A 20,884-nucleotide genomic window follows, 5' to 3' on the forward strand; every position below is an offset into this window, starting at 1 on the left:
TCCAAAGTAGTTTTTGTTCAAAATGATATGTTCTTTTGCATGTTTAGTCAGTTATGTTGGCATTGCTGGCTCAATATATTTTACAATTTTCCATTAAGATTCAAAGACAATGGTGTTATCACTAAATTGGAGTTAGCAAAATCCTGAGTTTAGCTTTTTTAGAAGGCAGGAACAATGATTCTGACTGTGAATTTGCAAGTTTTGTTTCTAACACCCAATTATAGTATTTTTTTAATTGTCAAAGTACAGTATTTTTAGGGACTGAACTAAGGTAACTGTAAAACTTATAGTCAGTTTACAATATGAGGAAATGACATGATACTTAAAACAGATTTTCTAAATGGAGATTTGCTAATATATGAGAGTTTCAATATAGTTACTGGTTGTATGCACTAGCAATTTGATCTTGTGGGAAAAAATATTTAAATCAAATATTACCAAAAGCTTGTTTTTTTTTCCCTGAAGTGTTGTTCATTTCCTTTTAAGTGATATATTTTTCTGGTTCCAACAGGTGGAAGGCGAAGAGTATAATGAACTTGTCTGTCTGTCTAACTCAGTGTATGACCAAGCATTAAATTGGTTTAAATCACTCAAGGATGATATGAGAACTCAAATTCTGAATCATTTTGGACCAATGCCAGGAAAGGAGCTAATACCTCAGGTAAATAGGAATGCACAGTAATATTGTGGGTGCAATTAAACTGATGACAATATTGGAGCTTGATTACTGTGATGTAGTTATTAACTCTAAAGCAGTGTCTTTCTCATCAGTAAAACCTGAATGGTGCGGTGCATATACTACTATAAAATTGTTAGATATAATTGGTTTCCAACCACTTGGAAAGGACTTTTCAGTGGGAAACAAAAGGATAATGCATACTTTTGACCTTGCTAATAGTTACTCAGTTTTCTCTCTCCTGAGGGGGCAATTGTAGTATTGTAGTGATTCAGTTTGATGCCCTCTATAGGGAACCTGTGGTGTCTTTGAGGAGGAAAAGAAGCAGCATGGTTCTTCAACCAAATTGTGGAAACGCCACATAAATCAGAAAGGCTAAATCAGGAAATATAAACTGTTTTTGATCATCTATAGAAAACAAATGAGATTTGCTTAGGATTTAGTGAGAGAGGAGACAATTTTTTTTTAAAAATTCTCTCACATATTAGTAGTGTTAGATATTATCGTTAAATTTTCTGGAGCCAAGGTTGTTTGACATTTATTATCACTTGCCACACTGTCAAATGTTCACTGTCTTTAGTGGGCAAGCAGAGTTCATGCCGTTATATTAACAGGATGGGGTAAATCTTCTGTTGATTCCAAGATTGCTAGTCTTGTGTACTTGGACTATGCTGTTTCTTGTATGGTTCTGGGAATGGTCTTCCACCAAGTGTCCGGCTCCTAGCTGATCAGGGAGGTCAGCACAAGGGCTTCCTGAATACATGTGGCTGGCTGTACTCCCAGAATGGCTTTAACAGCTCATGATGTCTGTCCTTGTGCTTACCTGACATTTACAATCTCTAAAGGGCTCAATCTTTTAAAAAAAATGCATTAACACTCGCCACTTAAATAAATGTAAATACTTTTTAACTAACTGACTTTATTGTATATATAAAAAAATTATGTCCCTAGCATTTTCCCAGCAGCCATTTGCTCCCATTGATTTCAATGGAGCTTTTGTACCTGTAGCAAGTGTAAGGCAGTGATGGGCTCGCTGGGCAGAATTCCTGGCCTGGGAGTTCACTGGAATGTGCAGAATGCCCATGGGCTGGAAATGAGAGTAAAAGGTTATGCTTTAGCCAATGCCTGATTTATCCTGAACTCCTGCCTGGTTAAGTACTTAAAAGCTTGCAAGTCTGAGTGGATCTGTCTGCTTTTGAGTGGAAAATCTGGGGTGAACTCTCTTTGACAGCGGCTTATAGATTCCTGCATTTAACTCTGCATGTGCAGTGCCAAATTACTATTGTGGAGTATATTCTTTACTCCATACCAGTAAACTCTTCATCCTTGCAGAATTTTTTTGCTCTTGGATACAATTGGGTGGATGTGAAGAAATAAAGTCACCTTGCCAAACAATTCTGCAATCTGATGACTTTGGTGGAGGCCTCGGCGCAGATGACTGGTAACTGAGAGAATAGGATTCAATAGTTGTAAAAAGAAAGTAAACTTCAAGTGTTTTAGAAACTAAAGGTTTTGTGGATGGTCTGACTAATATTCTGAAGATCTAGTATTTAAAAATAAAATGTAAATATCAGATTCGGGTGAAGGTTTGCGAAATACATATTCCATTTGTTAATACCTCCCTCAGGACAAGATAAAGTAGATGGCATAGAATGGCATTTCAGGCTGAGAGGCTTTGAACATAAAGAACAAATGTGTTAATTGTTGTGTTTATATTGCAGTCAAGTCAAGATGGCCCTGCCTGGTGTTGGTGGCTGTTAGCTGTATTACCTTTGGAAAGTCGTGCTCAGCTAGCGGTTCTTTCAATGACCTCACTCAAAAATCGCCTTATTGCTATTCGCCGTGTATTAGTGTTTGTGACCCGACGACAGTTCCGATCATTGTGATGATGATTTGATGGGATTTATAGCTGCCTTCCAAATGTGTTACTTTTTGGTCTAATCTACATATGGAAAAGTTTTTGAAGCCCCATCTGAACCAAAATAATGTAACTTTTGAAAAGAAAAATGAAGCAGTGAATTGCTCCTTTCCACATAAATTAGTCTAAGAAAACGTGCTTACAAGCAATTAAATTTCATGTGTTAGAATTGTCCTTTGGTTCCAGAGTTGTATTTGAAACCATCAATGCTGTTTTAGAAAACATTCTCTTATTACTGAAAGAGTCTTAGATAAAGTATCTGTAGGTTGAGTCGACCACTCCTAATAAATAAAAATTCATTGTGCAGAACTATTGAGGAATACATTTTGTTACAATACTGGCAAGGTGAAATTAAAGTCTTCAAATCTGAGGTGGCAGACAATGCTACATAGACTTGAAGCAATGCAGATAATGACCATAGATTGTAAGTCTTTGACCTTTCCGGAAGTCAAGAGTGGCAGAGCTGAAACTCAAATTTTCAAATTGCTGTTCTGAATTTGGAATATGGGCAGTGTATGGGAGAAGTTATTTTTCATTGATTGTCATTATTGAATGGATAACACATGGTCTGTTTATACTACTAGTAGGAATCTTTTGTAGGGAGATCTTAGGGTTGTTTCCATTCATCTCACCAAGATATCATATGTTATACTGTAGATTAAACTTGTATGTCATTCTCTGCATGTACAGTGTTGTTGATACAGAGCAGAGCCATCCTGGATATTCTTTTCAAAACTTTAAGATTAAGGGAAATTACCATAATATTAGGGGTTAACTATGTCTGAAGTCTGCAGCATTGAAGGAAAATGTTCTACCTCAAATTTGGGTGAGTTTGATACTGCTAGTATAAAGTTTCCTCTTCAATAGTTACTTCAGTGTCATCAAGAGCATATTTTATTTTTTTGCCTCGAGGACAGATGATGGAAATAGTAGCAATAATCCATGATTTACAATCATGTCACACCTGATGGCCTATTGATGTCTCATTTAGCTGGATGTTTAAGTCTGTCCAGACTGAGCATTACCAGGGTACCAGAAGGGAGAGAGCAATGCAATTTCAATCTAAATCCAGATCTCACTTGTAGTCCTAGCCAAGTAACTTTCCAAAAGATAATTAGACATGGATTTAGAGTGGAAAACCTAGTCAGAATTTTGTTCCCACCCTTGCATGTAGGTGCTGAAGTCAGCTTTAATTCAGATTGGGAATTGATAGAGACCTTATCTATTCTACACTGGACAGTGTCTTTAAATCGGGAGAACTTGATTATCACAAAATAAAATTTCATTGCTGGAATTTTTTTTTACTGAGGTTTAATGGATTTATTTTCTCAGGTAAGCCTGTTTCCAAGTTGAATTATTCAGTACCATTCAAGTTAGGCTCATGATAGCAGATTGGAGAAATTCTGTCCCTAGCATTTTCCTCCACCTAATTATTTCAATTGCCTGTTCTTAGCCTAATTGGTCAATTTGATTGTTTGTGAAGTTAACATATGGAGATTTTGGAAGAAACTTGTATCTTATTGCATAACTTCACAGGATGGAACTTCAGTTAATATTACATCACTCTAGGTTTCAGATTTGGCATCTGTTTTTTATCATTAATTATCTATGAGTAACTTTTTGATTTTAAAAGCAGAGTATAAATTCATCATGCTTCAGTCATGATTGTATGCAGATGGGTGGCAGTAAATTTCCAGTCACTATCTTCTTCTGCCGTTGTTGTTTCCGATCTTAACTATCTCTGAAACATGACTTCAACTTAGTTTAAATTGTTAATTATTACTCTTAAAGCTCAGTAATTCTTAAGAAATTAACTGGTACAGGAAAATTCTGAATTCTGTTTTTTTTTTACCTCCCATCCTTCTGAGTCTTATTTTTCTGGCAAATGTTAATTTTACTTTGACTTATTTGAATTCCTTCATTTCCTTACTATAATTTGAACCAGTTTTCTTCAATTGCTGAGTAACATTGTGCCACTCAACTACTTAGAATCTGTTTCTTCTAATTTCTAGCAATGTTGTCAAAGTTCTAGTAACTTGCCTGTTAAAAATATTGCACACTTGTAATGTGAAATACTCATTGTGTTTGAAAAATTCATTGTTGCTGTGAATTGTTACCAAGGTTTGTAAAGTGCCATTTTACTGTGCTGTTATTTTGCAATGTAGAAAAGGATTCACTAATTTGTGGTAATACATTTGCTGAATTTGTACAATTTCATATGCATTTTCAAACTATAGGACTGCTTGGACACACTTTTTGCAATTGTTGAAGTTGAAACCAAAAAGAACAAGGATATATATTTGTTACGAGACATAGCTCATGAAAAAGCATTGGCCAAATATTGTCAATTTGTACTCATCTTGATATTGTTTTTGAAATTTATCATAACTTTTATGGAGCATATATACAAATGCAGAATTTGTTTTGCAATAGTGGTAAACACTTGCATGACGAATTCTCAACTGTGGCTGTGTTAACATTAAACAATTGTTACCTACAAAGCATTTTTACTTTGTTAGGTAATAAAATATACAACCTCTCATTCTTGATTTTGCACACAGTTTTCTAAGTTGTATAGATATGAAAGTTAATACCATGTTGCAATTTGTAACAGGCAAAAGAATCTAGCATTTGGTATTTCACCAATTAAAATATACCAATGCAAACCCCAGACCAGTTTACATTCTGATTATAGATACACATGGTATGCTACCTCATTGAACTTGAACCGGAAACTAACAAACTTTTAAGTTTTGAATCTTAAGGTTCTATACAAAGCATTTTTCATTTAAAATATATTTGACCAGAGGCCTTTTAACCTAAAGTCTGTGGGGTAGAAATTTGTCCTCTGACCCTTGGCACTAAATAAATAATAAAGTAGCAGTTCCACAGTATAAATCCCTCAAACTTTGAATTTAGTACAAGCAACCAAGGACTAATTTCTGGCCCCAGATCTTTTAATTTACTGTTCAAAATGTATTTGCGCCATTGTATGATGTGTTACTATGTTTTGATTCTGTGCTTGTTTTCCATGATTCAAAAGTGTTTAATATAAGATGCTGCAATTTCTTGTGTAAATATGTATTATACAAAGTACAAAATATATTTATTTGGATTTAAAAACTACTTAAATTTGTCTTTTGTCACTGTTTTGCATAATTAACATCCTCTATTTTCCATTCATCCTCTTTTGAATAGAATGTGCAGTAAGGCCAGCTTCGTGATGAGATATCCTCACCTCTGGGCTAGTACAGAGGGGTTCCTTCTTCCAAATTAACACAGTAATAAAATTGTTTTCCTTTATCAATAAATGGTATGGGTAATTGCAATAAAACAGCAGACTTGGTCCAAATACTATGGTAAACAGATGTCAGCTTAGCAATATTTGAAAAGTGCATGAATTACAAACATTCCACGCTTGTTTGGTGATTGGATCACAGTGGAAACTGCACCAAACATTTGCATTTCAAATATGATCCAATCACTGCACCAGGATACATATCAAAATGTATTTTGGAAACCTATAAAATTTTAAAACTAAGCATTTTTTAAATGTAAAAAGCTGGAGGCACCATTATAGAATGAGATTAGTTGAGCACTGAGCTATATTTTTAATTTGTTTTTTGGATGTTGGTATTGCTGGGAAGGATTGTATTTATTGCCTACACCTAATTAACCTTGGAGGTGGTATGTTGTTGCCTTGAACTCTTCCATATTCGAATGGAGAATGAAATCTAACCTTTGCTGCTGAATTTTGTTACTGAGAAAGCTTGATAGCTCTGGCTTTTCACCCTTTTTATCTGACAGAAATTGGACCTGCATAAGCTGATTTATGATTCTTTTCTGTATATTATAAAGTTGCTTTATGATTTTGAATGTCAATGAGATATTGAGACCTCAACTTGAGGATTGGGCAAACTTCCAGTTAGTTCAACTTGTAGCTTAATTCTTAACCTTATAATGCTGCCTCTTACAGAGTGATGGGTTGAGGTCAAAGCTCTGACATGAATGCTGGGTTAAGATTCCCTGTTGCTAAGGCAACACTTTTTAGAAACATTATGCTCATAAAATGAGTTGGTTGAAACTTGAGACACTGGATTGTACATTATGCTACACCTAGTGGCTTATAATATCCAGAGTAAAGTGTCACAACTTGGACTGTCAGCTAGGTTATAAGAATAGCATTGTTCTCTCAAGCCATGATTTTTTTTGTTTGTTAATAATGTCTACTCTTGATTTTATTTTGCCTTTTGTGTAAAGATAAATAGAAATTATGCTGAATTAATACGACACACAGCAAATTATTTAAAACTAGCTAGGGGCCAAGTGAAATTACTAACATTACACATGGAAGAAAATCTAGGAGTGAGGCCATAGGGCAGAAACAATCTGTTTTACAGTCTCTTTAACCTGAACCATTTCTGCAACAGTCATTTTATTAATCATATGAAAGAGAATTTCAAGTGACTAATCTTCATTATCTGTGCTTTTTGGATTTTTCTATTTCTAGTTTTATAAAAGCACAATGGTTACTTGATGCAGTGGAGATTACTTTTTCAAGAATTCTTGTGAGGCAAGCTTTGTATTTGTGGCGATACTTTGTGAAGATCTAAAGAATCCATGCTATATTTGAAATTATGGAATTTTGAAAGCACAGTGGAGAAGAGGATATAGATTGCTGCTCTTCATAGAAGCACAGTGTGCTATTAAACACAGTGGAAGTGAGTTCGCTCCTGGTGTCTTAAAAGTTCTCAAAAGCTGCCTTCTATGTCTGTTGTGTCAGGGAGTTATCTTGATTGAAGATTGTAGAAGTTAACTAGTTAAGTTACCTGAGGAAGCCTTTACAGTAGCTTTGTCGTGGAGCGATGGGGCCATTTTTAACTTGAAACCTAAAATCATTCTGGTTTGCCAGAATGCAACTAGAAGCATATTTACCAGTTTATGACCTGCTTAACTATAGCCTAATACCTACATGCATACTTTGCTGGTGCAATGCACACCATACTTTTTGTGTGCTGCTGAACCCCTTAGAAGCTTTAACCCTAAAGACATTTCAATTATTTGTTGCCAAATTTACCGCGCCAAAAGGTTGATGTTCAACTACTTGTGATTAATGAGGAAGATAATCGGGGAAAATGGATTTTTTGCAGCTTACTGACCTGCTGCTGCTGAACATAATGGCCGCCTAATACCACTGGCTGTCAAAGCCATGGTTGTCCTCAATCTCTTTATCCTGCAATCATTCCAGTGCTGGACAGGAGATGCTTTTAGGCTCTTGCACTGGATAGCATGCAAGTGCATAACTTAATTAACTCATTGCATATTGCCTGGGCAAGCAATTATATTAGCTTCCTTGCGATGAGCCCAACGAAAATAAACAGACACAATGCAGTTAAACAGCACAGCTGAATTCTATATTTCAACAAACCTTTCTCAAATATCACCTATAAATGTATTGCTTATGAATATTGTAGCATTTCACTTGGAAATAATGGCAAACTGTTTTCAGCTGCTGAGGGTGCAGAGGAAATTCACCAGGATGCTGCCTGCATTGCAGAGCATGTCTTAGGAGGATAGGTTGCGTGAGCTCGGGCTTTTCTCTTTGGAGCGAAGGAGGATGAGAGGTGACTTGATAGAGGTGCACAAGATGATAAGAGGCATAGATCGAGTGGGCAGTCAGAGACCTTTTCCCAGGGTGAAAATGGCTAACACGAGGGGCATAATTTTTTTTCAATCTTTTTTATTAATTTTCGGATTAATACACAACAATAGTAATTATACACATGGTGTGAAGAGATGGGGATAACAATAATAACAGTTAACATATACAAACACAGGGAGTAAAATATATAATCTGAACCTCCCAATTTCTTACTAAATCAACATGATACAAAAGAATTTGAAAAGAAATTTGATTATATGAAAAGAGAACCCCAAAATTAAAAAAAAACATAAAACAACAAAAAAAATAAAAGCAAATCAAAAACTACAAAAAAAGCTGGACTGTCATATTTCTTCAGTTGAAAAACACTATTATGTCATTAGCTCCGCTCCTCTATATTCAAATAGACGGTTATTGAAAGGGATTCGAAGAAGGTCGACTTACATCATATGGAAATACTGAATAAATGGGCTCCAAATTTCCTCAAATTTAAGCGAAGGATCAACAGTACCACTCCGAATTTTTTCTAAGTTTAAACATGTTATAGTTTGAGAAAACCATTGAAATGTTGTAGGAGGTATAGGATCCTTCCACTTAAATAGAATGGATCTCTTGGCCATTAATGTAACAAATGCAATCACACAACAAGCTGCAGCGGATAGATGGCCAGAATCCATCACTGGTAACTCAAAAATTGCAGTAATAGGATGAGAGTGTAAATCAATATTCAATACAGATGAAATAATATTAAAAATGTCTTTCCAATATTTTTCCAAAAGAGGGCAGGACCAAAACATATGTGTCAGGGAAGCCACCTCCGAATTACATCTGTCACATATAGGATTTATGTGGTGATAAAAACAGGCTAACTTATCCTTAGACATATGGGTCCTGTGAACCACCTTAAACTGTATCAAAGCGTGTCTAGCACATATTGAAGATGTATTAACTAATTGGAGAATTTTCTTCCACGTCTCTGTAGGTAAAAGTATCTGAAGTTCTCTTTCCCAATCATTCTTAATTTTATCAAGTGTCTCTAGATGTATTTTCATAATCAGATCATAAATTGTTGCTATCAAGCCCTTCTGATAAGGATTAAAACCTAAAATTTTTTCTGTAATTTCAATTTTATGTGGTATCGGGAAGTAGGTAAAGTAACTTTTAAAAAACTTCTAATCTGTAAATATCGAAAAAATGTGATCTTGGCAAATTGTATTTATTAGACAACTGTTCAAAAGACAATTATCAATGAATAGATCACGAAAGCTTGTTATTCCCTTCATTTTCCATAAAGAAAAAGCTAAATCAATTCTAGATGGTTGAAAGAAAAAAATTGGAATGGATTGGATAGGACTTGATAAAATGAATTTATTCAATGCAATAAATTTACGAAATTGAAACCATATTCATATTGTATGTTTAGTTATTGAGTTAATCATTTGTTTACTCAATTTAGTAAGCGCAAAGGGGAGCGAGGTTCCTAAAATAGAAGCCAATGAAAACCCTTGCACTGACTCATGCTCAAGATACACCCATCGTGGACATTGAATTACATCTAAATCTTGTGTCCAAAAAATTAAATATCTAATATTAACTGCCCAGTAGTAAAATCTAAAGTTGGGCAAAGCCATACCGCCATCTTTTTAAAATTTCTGTAAATATTTCTTACTTAACGTTGGGTTTTTATTCTGCCATATATATGAAAGAATTTTAGAATCAATAATATCAAAGAAGGATTTTGAGATGAAGATTGGAACCGCCTGGAATAAATACAAAAATTTAGGTAAAATACTCATCTGAACCGCATTGATTCAACCAATCAATGATAGAGACAATGGGGACCATTTAGTAAGCAATTGTTTAACGTGATCAATTAAGGGTAAAAAGTTAAATTTGAATAAGTCCTTATGCTTTTTGGTAATTTTAACACCCAATTAAGTAAAATAATCAGTCACTAATCTAAATGGTAATTGCCTATAGATTGGGATTTGCATATTTAATGAGAAAAGCTCACTCTTATTAAGATTTAATCTATAGCCAGAAAAACCACTAAACTGAGCAAGCAGTGATAATGCTGCAGGAGGGGCATAATTTTAAGGTGATTGGAGGAAGGTATGGGGGGATGTCGGAGGCAAGTTGTTCTTTTTTACACAGAGGGTGGGTGCGTGGAACGCACTGCTGGCAGAGGTGGTGGAGGCAGATACGTTAGGGACATTAAAGAGACACTTAGATAGCTACATGAATGATAGCCCTCTATTTTTCTATGTGGGAGGGAAGGGTTAGATAGATCTCAGAGCAGGATAAAATGTCGACACAACATCGTGGGCCAAAGTGCCTATACGGTGCTGTAATGTTCTATGTTCAACTGTGGACGGTTTAATTTTTAATTCCTTTTTTAGCAATTGAATAAATTAAATTGAATATTTTGATTATGTTGTTAAGTCCTGCACTAACAAATGTCAGTGAAAGGCCGTTCATATGATTCTATTTTCTGTTGTCATGATGTACTTGCTCAGTATATCACACAGTTTGGTGAACTCGGGACTGGCAAAAATTCATGAGGTAGGGGAACAGTTTCTCTCTCAGTCATTTTCTTTTTCATAATTTCTGCCAACAGGATTTGGTTTTCCAACAAAAAAGAGCAGCAAAGGACTCACCAAAGGATGACTCTTGATCCTTCTGATCTTTTAATCCACAAAATGCAAGAAAATTATCTTAAAGTTAACAGTCATGAAGGAACAAAACACATCAGCTGACTCAAAGATTAAAAATCATCTTATAATTTCATAGAGTTCCATTGACATTACAAACTATAAAAGCCAGTGTTATAGGGTAACATTATGTGCATCTCATGGTTTAGCACTTTCATCAATATAAAACATTGGCCTAGAAATTCAATTGTTCATGAAAACATGGCTTAAGCATATCATAAAATCTCTTCTGCAGCTGGGTGGTTTAATATGCTCCTCTCTTCATCATGATCACAACCTTTTGTCATTCTTATCTCAAAGAGTGAAGAAATAGCAGTTGCCCAGACTACTCACAAGCCACCTAGACTGAAGAAGGAGAAGACATCCATCATCTCAGATCCTGGCACTTAGTGGACAATTGGGCTAGTTTATAAGCAGGATCTGCATGTGGTGAGTCACCATATATAAGTGGTCTGCTCAGAGTGCAGGAGAAATGAGAACCCTTGTGTGACTCGAGTTCTGCTCCAATGGACTATGGTGAGGCAACCTTTAAATGAAGTTTGCTGAGCCTGCACATAGATGTAGTTAAAGCATTGTCCAGTTTGCTTGAAAGCATGAATAAAATGTCTAGGAGCATGGGAGTGTTCAGCTCCAAACTTGTGCGTGGATTTGCTAAATTCCTTGATGTTTCAAACTTCCAAATTTCCATGTCAACACTTGTGAATCCAACCTTGGTACAGCTTCTGATGGCAGTGTCAGGCAAATGCCACCTAATCCTTCAATGTGACAGTGAAAGCTCTGCCCAGGACTCAACTGAGTACTGGAACTGGGAAAATTAAGGAGGGAAATAAGGCCTAGTAGTAATATTGTGCAGGGTTAACAACATTCCATTTAAATACAGGGCTTCCCATTCAAAACAGGATTGTTGGCAACTTTACTCCTCCTTCCTCCCTCCTTTCTCCCACACTCTCTTCTCCATCCCTCCTCCTTCCTACACACTTCTTCCCTCTCACCTCCTCCTGCCCTTGCCCTCCCTCTCTTGACAGGAGAAATCAGTGGAACTGTATCTTGGAGACATAGTTTGTGTTTAGCACAACTGATCAGAATTGAATTTCTAGGTACATGCATTTAACACTTAAATGCATTTAATCATTAAACATTGGCTAGCAAAGTGGTACAGCTATTGATCCTCGAGTCCTGTCTCTGTGGAGTCTGTACATTTTCCCTGTGTGGAGGTGTGGGTTTCCTCTGGGTGCTCTGGTTTCCTCCCACATCCCAAAGACTTGCCAAATTGGCCACTGTAAATTGCCCCTAGTGTACAGGTGAGTGGTAGCATTTGGGAGGAGTTTATGACAATAATAGTTAATACTTTGAAAACACATTTATGGACGAATAGAGCGATTTTAAAGTTCTTCTGTTGCAGCATTGGAATGGCATAACACAGATCATTAACTCTAGAGTTGGGAGGTGAGTTCTGGGTCAGAGAAAGCCAGTTAACAAGTTTTGTCTTTTAGTATTGTCAATTTACGATGTGAGGAAAGCATTACCAGAAACTGGTAGGGTCATCCATGCCATAAAATGTTATGCTAGGAATTCATTCCCAGTCAACACTGCAAAATTGACCAATGTGATGCACACATTATTCAGAAGGCATGTCTCAACCTGTGCTGATTTTCATTAGAAATGGTATATAATTGTTGATTATTTGAAGCTTTTTGTAGTTTTGATTATGACAGGGTTTTAAGTTGTAATTTGCAACTTGAATGTGAACAGTACTCAAATATTGCTATCTATCAGATACAGAGAACCATATTCTCAAACTTCTTCATACCAAAATACTCTCCTGCGTTACTCGCAGGCAGTAGCATCCCGTTCTCACCATCAATGTAATGTCTGCAAACTCTTTCATATTGATACTTGCAGGGACAAATGTCACAAATACTCAGCTATTCAGGCAGCACTCATAGAGAAAGAAACAGAGCTAAAGTTCAAGATTAATGAAATTTCATCAAAACTGAAAGGGGTAAGGGTGGAGAGAACAAGGGATGTTGGGAGATGGTGTTTAAGACAGAGGCAAGATTAAATGACAATGGAAATCCAAAAACAAAATGACTGAATTGAAGATTATTTGAAATTTCTGCAATCAGTATTAAGTCCAGCACATTGTAATATGCCTAGTTAGAAGATGAAGTGCTGTTCTTCGAGCTTACATTGAGCCTTACTGGAATAGTACAGGTGAATGACAAGGTCAGATTGGGAGTGAGCTGGAGAATTAAAGTGAAAGGTAACTGGAAACTTGGGGTCACACTTGTGTCTGGAGGTGATTGAGGCATGAATGAATATTTTGGCAATAGTTGAGGTCAGAGTAAAGGGTAACAATATAACAGAGACAAAAGAAAATGATTTATTTGGTGGATAGATGGTTGTATCAGTGATTGAGATCACAGGAATTGAGCGACCATGGATGCTGGTAATTCCGAAGAGGCCCAGAACATGACCTTGAATGGGATTGTGATATTATGTGCAAGGGAGATTTAGAATGGATAGGAAGGTAGTGAATTCACAGAAGAAAAACCCCATTGAAATTGACATGCAGATTAAAAACACTAAAATAGAAAGTCTAGATACAGAGAGAGGAAAAATGTATCTCAGAAAATCTTAGGGAAGGCTTGGAAGTGTGAAGTATGGAGTGAGCAGTAGCATAGCAAAGATTTTAAAGAAAGGGCAAGGATGGAATATAGTGAGGTGCTTGACAGAGCATAAAGTACCAAAGGAATGAAAGAGAGCGACATGTCTTTTGGGAATGGGAATCACCCTGAGGTGATTCCAAAATCAAAATCGAGTTTATTGTTGTATGCACAAGTACATGTATGTACAGCTGCAATGAAAAAGTTACTTGCAATAGCATCACAGGCACATAGCATCATATAAGCAGCATTCGCAAGAAAAACATAAATTAAGCATAAATTATACACAATTTTTACAAGAAAAAAAACACAATTCCATCAAACAGAAGTCCATTTTAGTGCAAAGTGATCGGAGTGGTCATAGTGTTGCTAAACTGTAGTGGTGAATAGGGTTTTGCCAGTTGGTTCAAGAACTGAATGGTTGAAGGGAAGTAGCTGTTCTTGAACCTGGTGGTGTGTGACTTCAGGCTTCTGTACCGCCCATCCGATGTTAGCTGTGAAAAAATGCATGGCCCGGATGGTGGGGATCTTTGATGATGGATGTTGCCTTCTTGAGTCGAGTATCCAGTTGCAGAGGGAAGTATGGAGGCCCAGGTCTTGAAGCTTGATGATGTTTGGATGGGATGATTGTGTTGAACGCTGAGCTGTAGTCGATGAACAGCAGCCTGATGTATGAGTTTATGTTGTCCAGATGGTCCAGAACAGAGTGAAGAGCCAGAGAAATCACATCTGCTGTTAACCTGTTGCGGCAGGAGCAGATCCAGGTCACCTTTGAGGCAAGAATTGATTTGCGCCATATCCAATCTCTCGAAGCACTTCATTACAGTTGATGTAAGCGCTACCGGACAGTAGTCATTGAGGCAGGTCACCATGCCCTTCTTGGGCACCAGTATAATGGATGCCTTTTTGAAGCAGGTAGGAACCTCAGACCGCAGAAGCGAGAAGTTGAATATGTCCGTAAATACTCCAACCAGTTGGTCCGCACAGATCTTTAGTTCTTGGTCAGGTACACCGTCTGGACCAGGCACCTTTCGTGGATTCACTCTCTTGAAGGATGCCCAGATGTCGGCCTCAGAAGACTGAAATGATAGGGTCATCCGGAGAAGTAAGTGGTAAGGCATGGTTATCAATTGCATTGTTATACTGCTGAGTACGACCTCAATTAAACATTTTAGTTTGAAAGTTGTGAAAAGATAGACAACTTATGAGCTCCAAAGATCATTCAACAAATACATTTGTTTGGTGCAGATGATATAAATTATTCCTGATAAAACCATAATGCTAAACAAAATAAGCAATATCAAATGTATAAGTATAAAGAAAAGCATATTAGTTTGCACAGCAACTCGCTGAGGTGGTGGGTCTGGGATGTAGAATTAACTGTACTAAAGAAAGGTAGAAAGAGCCACCTGTTGCTACTCTCCAATCGGCTGCCTCAGATTGCATCACTTTCTGAAATGTGATCTGAAATACAAAGCTTGTATTCGTGTCAAAGAAACTACTGGACTGATGTAAAGTCTCATCTATTTCTTTACTCTCCTTGAGGGAAGAAATCTGCTCCCCTTGACCCACCTCACCTACATGCAACTCCAGATCCATGGCAGTTTGATCGTCCCTCTTCTGAAGTGGCATTGAATAAACTAATTAACTAATATTACGGAAGGTATAATTGTTATAATAAGGAAATAGAAAAAAGTATTTTAGCTTCAAATGTAATCTGCAGTAATTTGTTATTGATAATTTCTATTATTAAAATGCCCATTCCGATACCGTAAAATTAAACCATGAAATTGGATGCTAACTAAAGTACCTGAAACTGCATATTTTCAAATTTATTACATATTTAATTTTGTATGCATTTTCTTAACAAATATTGCGGAAACAAAATTAGAGAAAAGATTGTATTCAGATGTTGATGTTTGTCTAGTAAAAGTCATCGTTCAAGAGCCATGTTGTTAACAGTGGAGTGTCAGTTTCTAATCAGTCACATTTAGGTACACAAATGTTCTCATTTTAACTAGCTAAAGAAATAATCTATTGTCACAAACCTACTTAAAAGTTAGGCTATTTATTCAATGCAGATTTATTTTACAGGAAAGTTCTTGCTGTGGCTGTTTGGTGGACGTGAAAATTTATTGCCTTCAGAGTAATCCATATCCAACTGCCAAACCTTTCCGAAATAGATCAATTGTGTTTATCTGTAATTTGTTCACTTAGTTTAGCAGTTCACTGCACTTTCACTTCCAATGGGATTTATAACAGCTCCTTAGTACTTGTGGCTACATTCCTCTGATATTTTGAAATGTTTCAAAAGGGTAAATTTTAAGTAGCATTCTTGTGCAAACTAAAGATTAAGACAACAAGCAGAAATATCCAGATGAGTTATGTGAATATAAAGCTGAGTTTTGTGTCCTTTCATTTACTTATCCACAGATTATAATAAACTGTGCTTGTGAAATGAGGGAGTAACAGACTTCTTGATGTTAGTTCATAAAAAATGAAAATGGAATGATTCCATGCTTTTCCCTAGTTCAAATATTAAATGCCTTTTATGACATCTTAAACATTTTTAATGCTGTAATTCTGCAGAACTAATACCATTAGTATTAACAATTTATTGTATCACAGAGGTTTCCAAATTGTGTATGATGCATTTACTGCAGATTTCACTGTTAACAATTTACGGTCTGTTGCTCTATATTTCCATTTAAAACTCCTCAGATACAGAAGCAGACCATGCCAGCCAACAGAAATACCTGTTTTTTTCTGTTTCTGTTTGAAACAGAAAATTTCTGTTTGAAATACAGGTACCAACAGAAAGTACCTGTACGGGTGTTCCCAAACAGGAAACCATGGATGAACCGGGAGATCCACTCCCTACTGAAGGAGAGGAATGCTGCACACAAATCTGGTGATCCTGATCTGTACAAGAAATCGAGGTAGGACCTTCAGAAAGCTATCAGGGATGCCAAGAGGCAATACCAAATCAAAATAGAGTCCCTGACCAGCCACCAGTTATGGCAGGGCTTACATGCCATTACAGGCTACAAGATGAAGTCGGGCTGCATAGCTAACAACAGTGCATCCCTTCCTGATGAACTTAACGCATTCTATGCACATTTTGAACAAAAGGGAAGTGGATTGTCACCATCCACCCTAACAGCCACCAACGCAGCTGAACCTGTGATCACAGTGGAGGACATAAGATCAGTCTTCCAGAGAGTGAACACGAGGAAAGCGCCTGGCCCAGATGGAGTCCCGGGCCGCATGCTCAGATCTTGTGCTGATTAGCTGGCGGAAGTACTTGAGGACGTATTCAACCTCTCCCTGCTTCAATCTCAGGTTCCCTCCTGTTTTAAGAAGACCACTATCATCCCGGTACCAAAGAAAAGCAAGGTAACATGCCTCAATGACTACCGACCAATGGCTCTGACATCCACCATCGTGAAATGCTTTGAGAGGTTGGTCATGGCACGCATCAACTCTAGCCTACCAGACAACCTGGACCCATTGCAATTCGCCTATTGGCCATCTCCCTGGCCCTACACTCAACTCTGGAGCATCTGGACAGTAAAGACACTTACGTTAGACTGTTGTTTATTGACTACAGCTCTGTCTTCAATACAAGAATTCCGAGCAATCTTGTCACCAAACTCTGAGACCTAGGACTCAACACGTCCCTCTGTAAGTGGGTCCTTGACTTTCTAACAAACAGACTGCAATCAGTGAGGATAAGCAGCAATACCTCCGACATGATTATTCTCAACACTGGTGCCCCACAAGGCTGCGTCCTCAGCCCTCTACTCTACTCCCTATACACTCATGACTGTGTGGCCAGATTCTGCTCTAACTACATCTACAAGTTTGCAGACGATACCACCGTTGTAGGTCGTATCTCAAACAGCGATGAGTCGGAGTACAGGAAGGAGATAGAGAGCTTAGTGGAATGGTGTCATGACAACAACCTTTCCCTCAATGTCAACAAAACTAAAGAGCTGGTCATTGACTTCAGGAAAGGGGGCAGTGTACATGCACCTGTCTACATCAATGGTGCTGAGGTCGAGAGGGTTGAGAGCTTCAAGTTCCTGGGAGTGAACATCACCAACAGCCTGTCCTGGTCAAATCACGTAGATGCCATGGCCAAGAAAGCTCAGCAGCGCCTCTACTTCCTCAGGAGGCTAAAGAAATTTGGTTTGTCCCCTTTGACTCTCACCAACTTTTACCGATGCACCATAGAAAGCATCCTATCTGGATGTATCACGGCTTGGTATGGCAACTGCTCTGCCCAGGACCGCAAGAAGGTGCAGAGAGTTGTGGACACAGCCTAGTGCATCACAGACACCAGCCTCCCCTCCTTGGACTCTGTCTTTACCTCTCGTTGTCTTGGTGAAGCAGCCAGCATAATCAAACACCCCACCCACCCGGGACATTCTCTCTTCTCTCCTCTTCCATCGGGTAGAAGATACAGGAGCCTGAGGGCACATACCACCAGACTTAAGGACAGCTTCTACCCCACTGTGATAAGACTATTGAACGGTTCCCTTATATAATGAGATGGACTATGACCTCACGATCTATCTTGTTGTGACCTTGCACCTTATTGCACTGCACTTTCTCTGTAGCTGTGACACTTTACTCTGTACTGTTATTGTTTTTACCTGTACAACCTCAATGCACTGTGTACTAACTCAATGTAACTGCACTGTGTAATGAATTGACCAGTATGATTGGTTTGTAAGACAAGCTTTTCACTGTACCTCGGTGCAAGTGACAATAATAAACTAATACCAATACCTGGATGATTTTCAGATATGGGCTGAATATATTTGTCCCACTCAGACACTGACCACCTGTGACCAGAAAGATTCTACTTATCTCACCTTGACATTTCAGTAGCAGTACTTTTGCTGAGCAAATGCCCCCCATTTCCCCCTGTCCAACAATATTAAAAGCTTGAGGGTTACAATTGGCCAGAAACTCCACTGGAGTAGTGAAAAAAACAAAATGACTACAAGGGCATGCTAGTCACAGGGTATCTGGCAGCAGTAACTCACCTCACCAAAACCTTTCCATTATTAATAAAGCACAAATTTTATTTACTCCTTTACTTCCCTTGATTAGTGCAGTGCCAGCAGCACTCAAGAAACTCAGCACAATCTACAACATTGGAAACCAATGAGTCCTGACACAGGGTTTCGAGCCGAAACGCTGACAATTCTTTTCCCCCAAAAGATGCTGCTCGACCCACCGAGTTCCTCCAGCAGATTGTTTGTTACTTCAGATTCCGGCATCTGCAGTCTCTTGTGTCTCCAATGTAACCCAGTTGATCGGCACTCCATCTTCCAACCTGAGCATCCATTCACTCCATCACAGGAGAACAATGGCTGCAGTATGTGCCACCTACAAAATGAATCATAGCATTCTTCTTTGATTGCACCCCTAAAATATATGATCCCAATTACCCAGAAGGCAGATACACGGGAATGGGTTTCCCTCCAAGTCACACATGACCCTAACTTGGAAAAATGTTCCTGTGGCTTCATTATTGTTGGATCAACGGTCTGGAACACCCTATCCAACAGTACTGTGGGTGTACCTTCACCTCATGGGTTGCTGATGTAGAAAATGGCTGTTCACCACCATCTTCTCAAGGGCAACCAGCAACGAGCCTTAAATACTGAGCTTACCAGCACCCACATTCCATAAATGAATAAATAAAAAGTGACAACGTCTTTGGCAGCGATTCCCGTTGGGCTAATAATACCATTTAGTCATGCATCAATGGCTACCAATTTCCTTGAAGCCTCACTGTCACAAATTTAGTGCTGCTGTAAATATTTTACAGGTTTCTCTGATGGTAATCACTCCTATAGCATAAGTGTCTGTGCATTATACTTCTAAAGGACATTACTCATGTAGCTTTGTAACTACTTGCACAATAGCCTGATTTAGGTGATTATCAAAACAATAACACTGAGCATCTAATGGTTGCTGCCTCATGAGATTAATTAATTAAGCACCAGGGTTTTCTCCTTGATTGACATATTTTACATCAAAATGAAGGAAGAAGGACATTTGGTACCTCCTGTGATCTAAATCAGTCATTTGTCTTCTAATCTGCTTTGCTTCAATTTCAGGATGGCAGATGATGTTGACAGTACATCAGTCAGCATTTGGCTATTTTAGTCATCGTACTTTAGTCCCCAATAAAATTGATGTGCAACGAAATGCTTACAAAGTGACTTAGTTCAATTGATATAATTTATCTCCACAAGCAAACAAAAGTAATGAACATACAGTGCTAAGCTTTTCAAGGGAGACATCTTGTTGAAAGAAACAGACCTCGTTTCCCTTTGCAGTTTTACTTTTTTAAAAGTGCAATTCCTGGCCTTCTCTGTCATGCCAGGAAAAGCTAAACTACCATTTCACTTACTGCTCCACAGTGAGGCAGATTAAAGTTGACAAATGTTTTTAATTATTGTTACGGCCAAGGGAGAAAAACAATCACTGTTTAGTACATTAACCACTTTTCACTGGGTACATGTTTTATTTTAATGTATCACTACATATGAAAGAGCCAGGATTAAAAATAGCTGTATTTCCAAATATTCTGTGTGGAATAATCAAAGATATTGAGTCATGGCATCATTATAAGAATGACTACTTGAGTGAGACATCAGAGCACAGTTGTTTTACAAAGAACTGCACCCCAGTATGAAGCATTATTTTCAGGAGAGGAAATCCGAACATTGAGTGTGAAATGTGCAGAAATTTACAGAGCAGAGCTCTAAAATTTATAGAACAGCAGAGCAGTATCTAAAATTGATTTATTTGTGGGTAAAATCCTTGAAAAGTAACATTTAGAGAAGGAGAGTTTGCTTGAACTAAGATTCATGGGTATTTACTATGGAGGATCTGATTCACTTGTCCTCTGTTCACTTAGTTTTGGTCTGAGAAGGTAGAAGTCTACAGATTGTTAACAGTCACACTGGTGGGCCCTTTAATAATCATTGCGTATGTTGTGCATCTTTACCTAAGCCTCATTTAGTACCTAGTATTAATTAATGTAGCAGAATACTAAAATTAATGAAAGTAAGTTAACAAGGGATATGGTAAAATATAATGTATTATTCTGAGAAGAAACATCAGTTGTACAGTAGGTAAGTTAAGACTTGATTTTGAAATTTCCAATTTAATTTGTATTAATTTATATTATATTAAAATTAAATTTATATTATGAATTAATTAGCT

At 37.5% G+C, this 20,884-nt stretch overlaps 2 protein-coding genes across 3 annotated transcripts in view; one reads left to right on the forward strand and one right to left on the reverse strand.

The window, feature by feature from the left end:
• lonrf2 (LON peptidase N-terminal domain and ring finger 2) overlaps positions 1–5,712 on the forward strand; it is a 36,138-nt gene extending 30,426 nt beyond the window's left edge. Inside the window, exons 11-12 of one of the 2 annotated variants that reach the window (XM_052026767.1) lie at positions 512–661; positions 2,398–5,712. In XM_052026767.1, coding sequence (XP_051882727.1) covers positions 512–661; positions 2,398–2,562 — 315 coding nt within the window. In that variant the 3' untranslated portion in view covers positions 2,563–5,712. The remainder of the gene's footprint in view (positions 1–511; positions 662–2,397) is intronic. The other variant, XM_052026768.1, reaches the window with a different exon arrangement.
• The window catches only part of pdcl3 (phosducin-like 3), a 250,137-nt gene that overhangs the window by 161,997 nt on the left and 67,256 nt on the right, over positions 1–20,884 (reverse strand). The gene's annotated exons all lie outside the window — the stretch shown is intronic.

Source organism: Pristis pectinata, chromosome 11 (genome assembly GCF_009764475.1).
Source record: "Pristis pectinata isolate sPriPec2 chromosome 11, sPriPec2.1.pri, whole genome shotgun sequence".
NCBI classification, from domain to species: Eukaryota; Metazoa; Chordata; class Chondrichthyes; order Rhinopristiformes; family Pristidae; genus Pristis; species Pristis pectinata.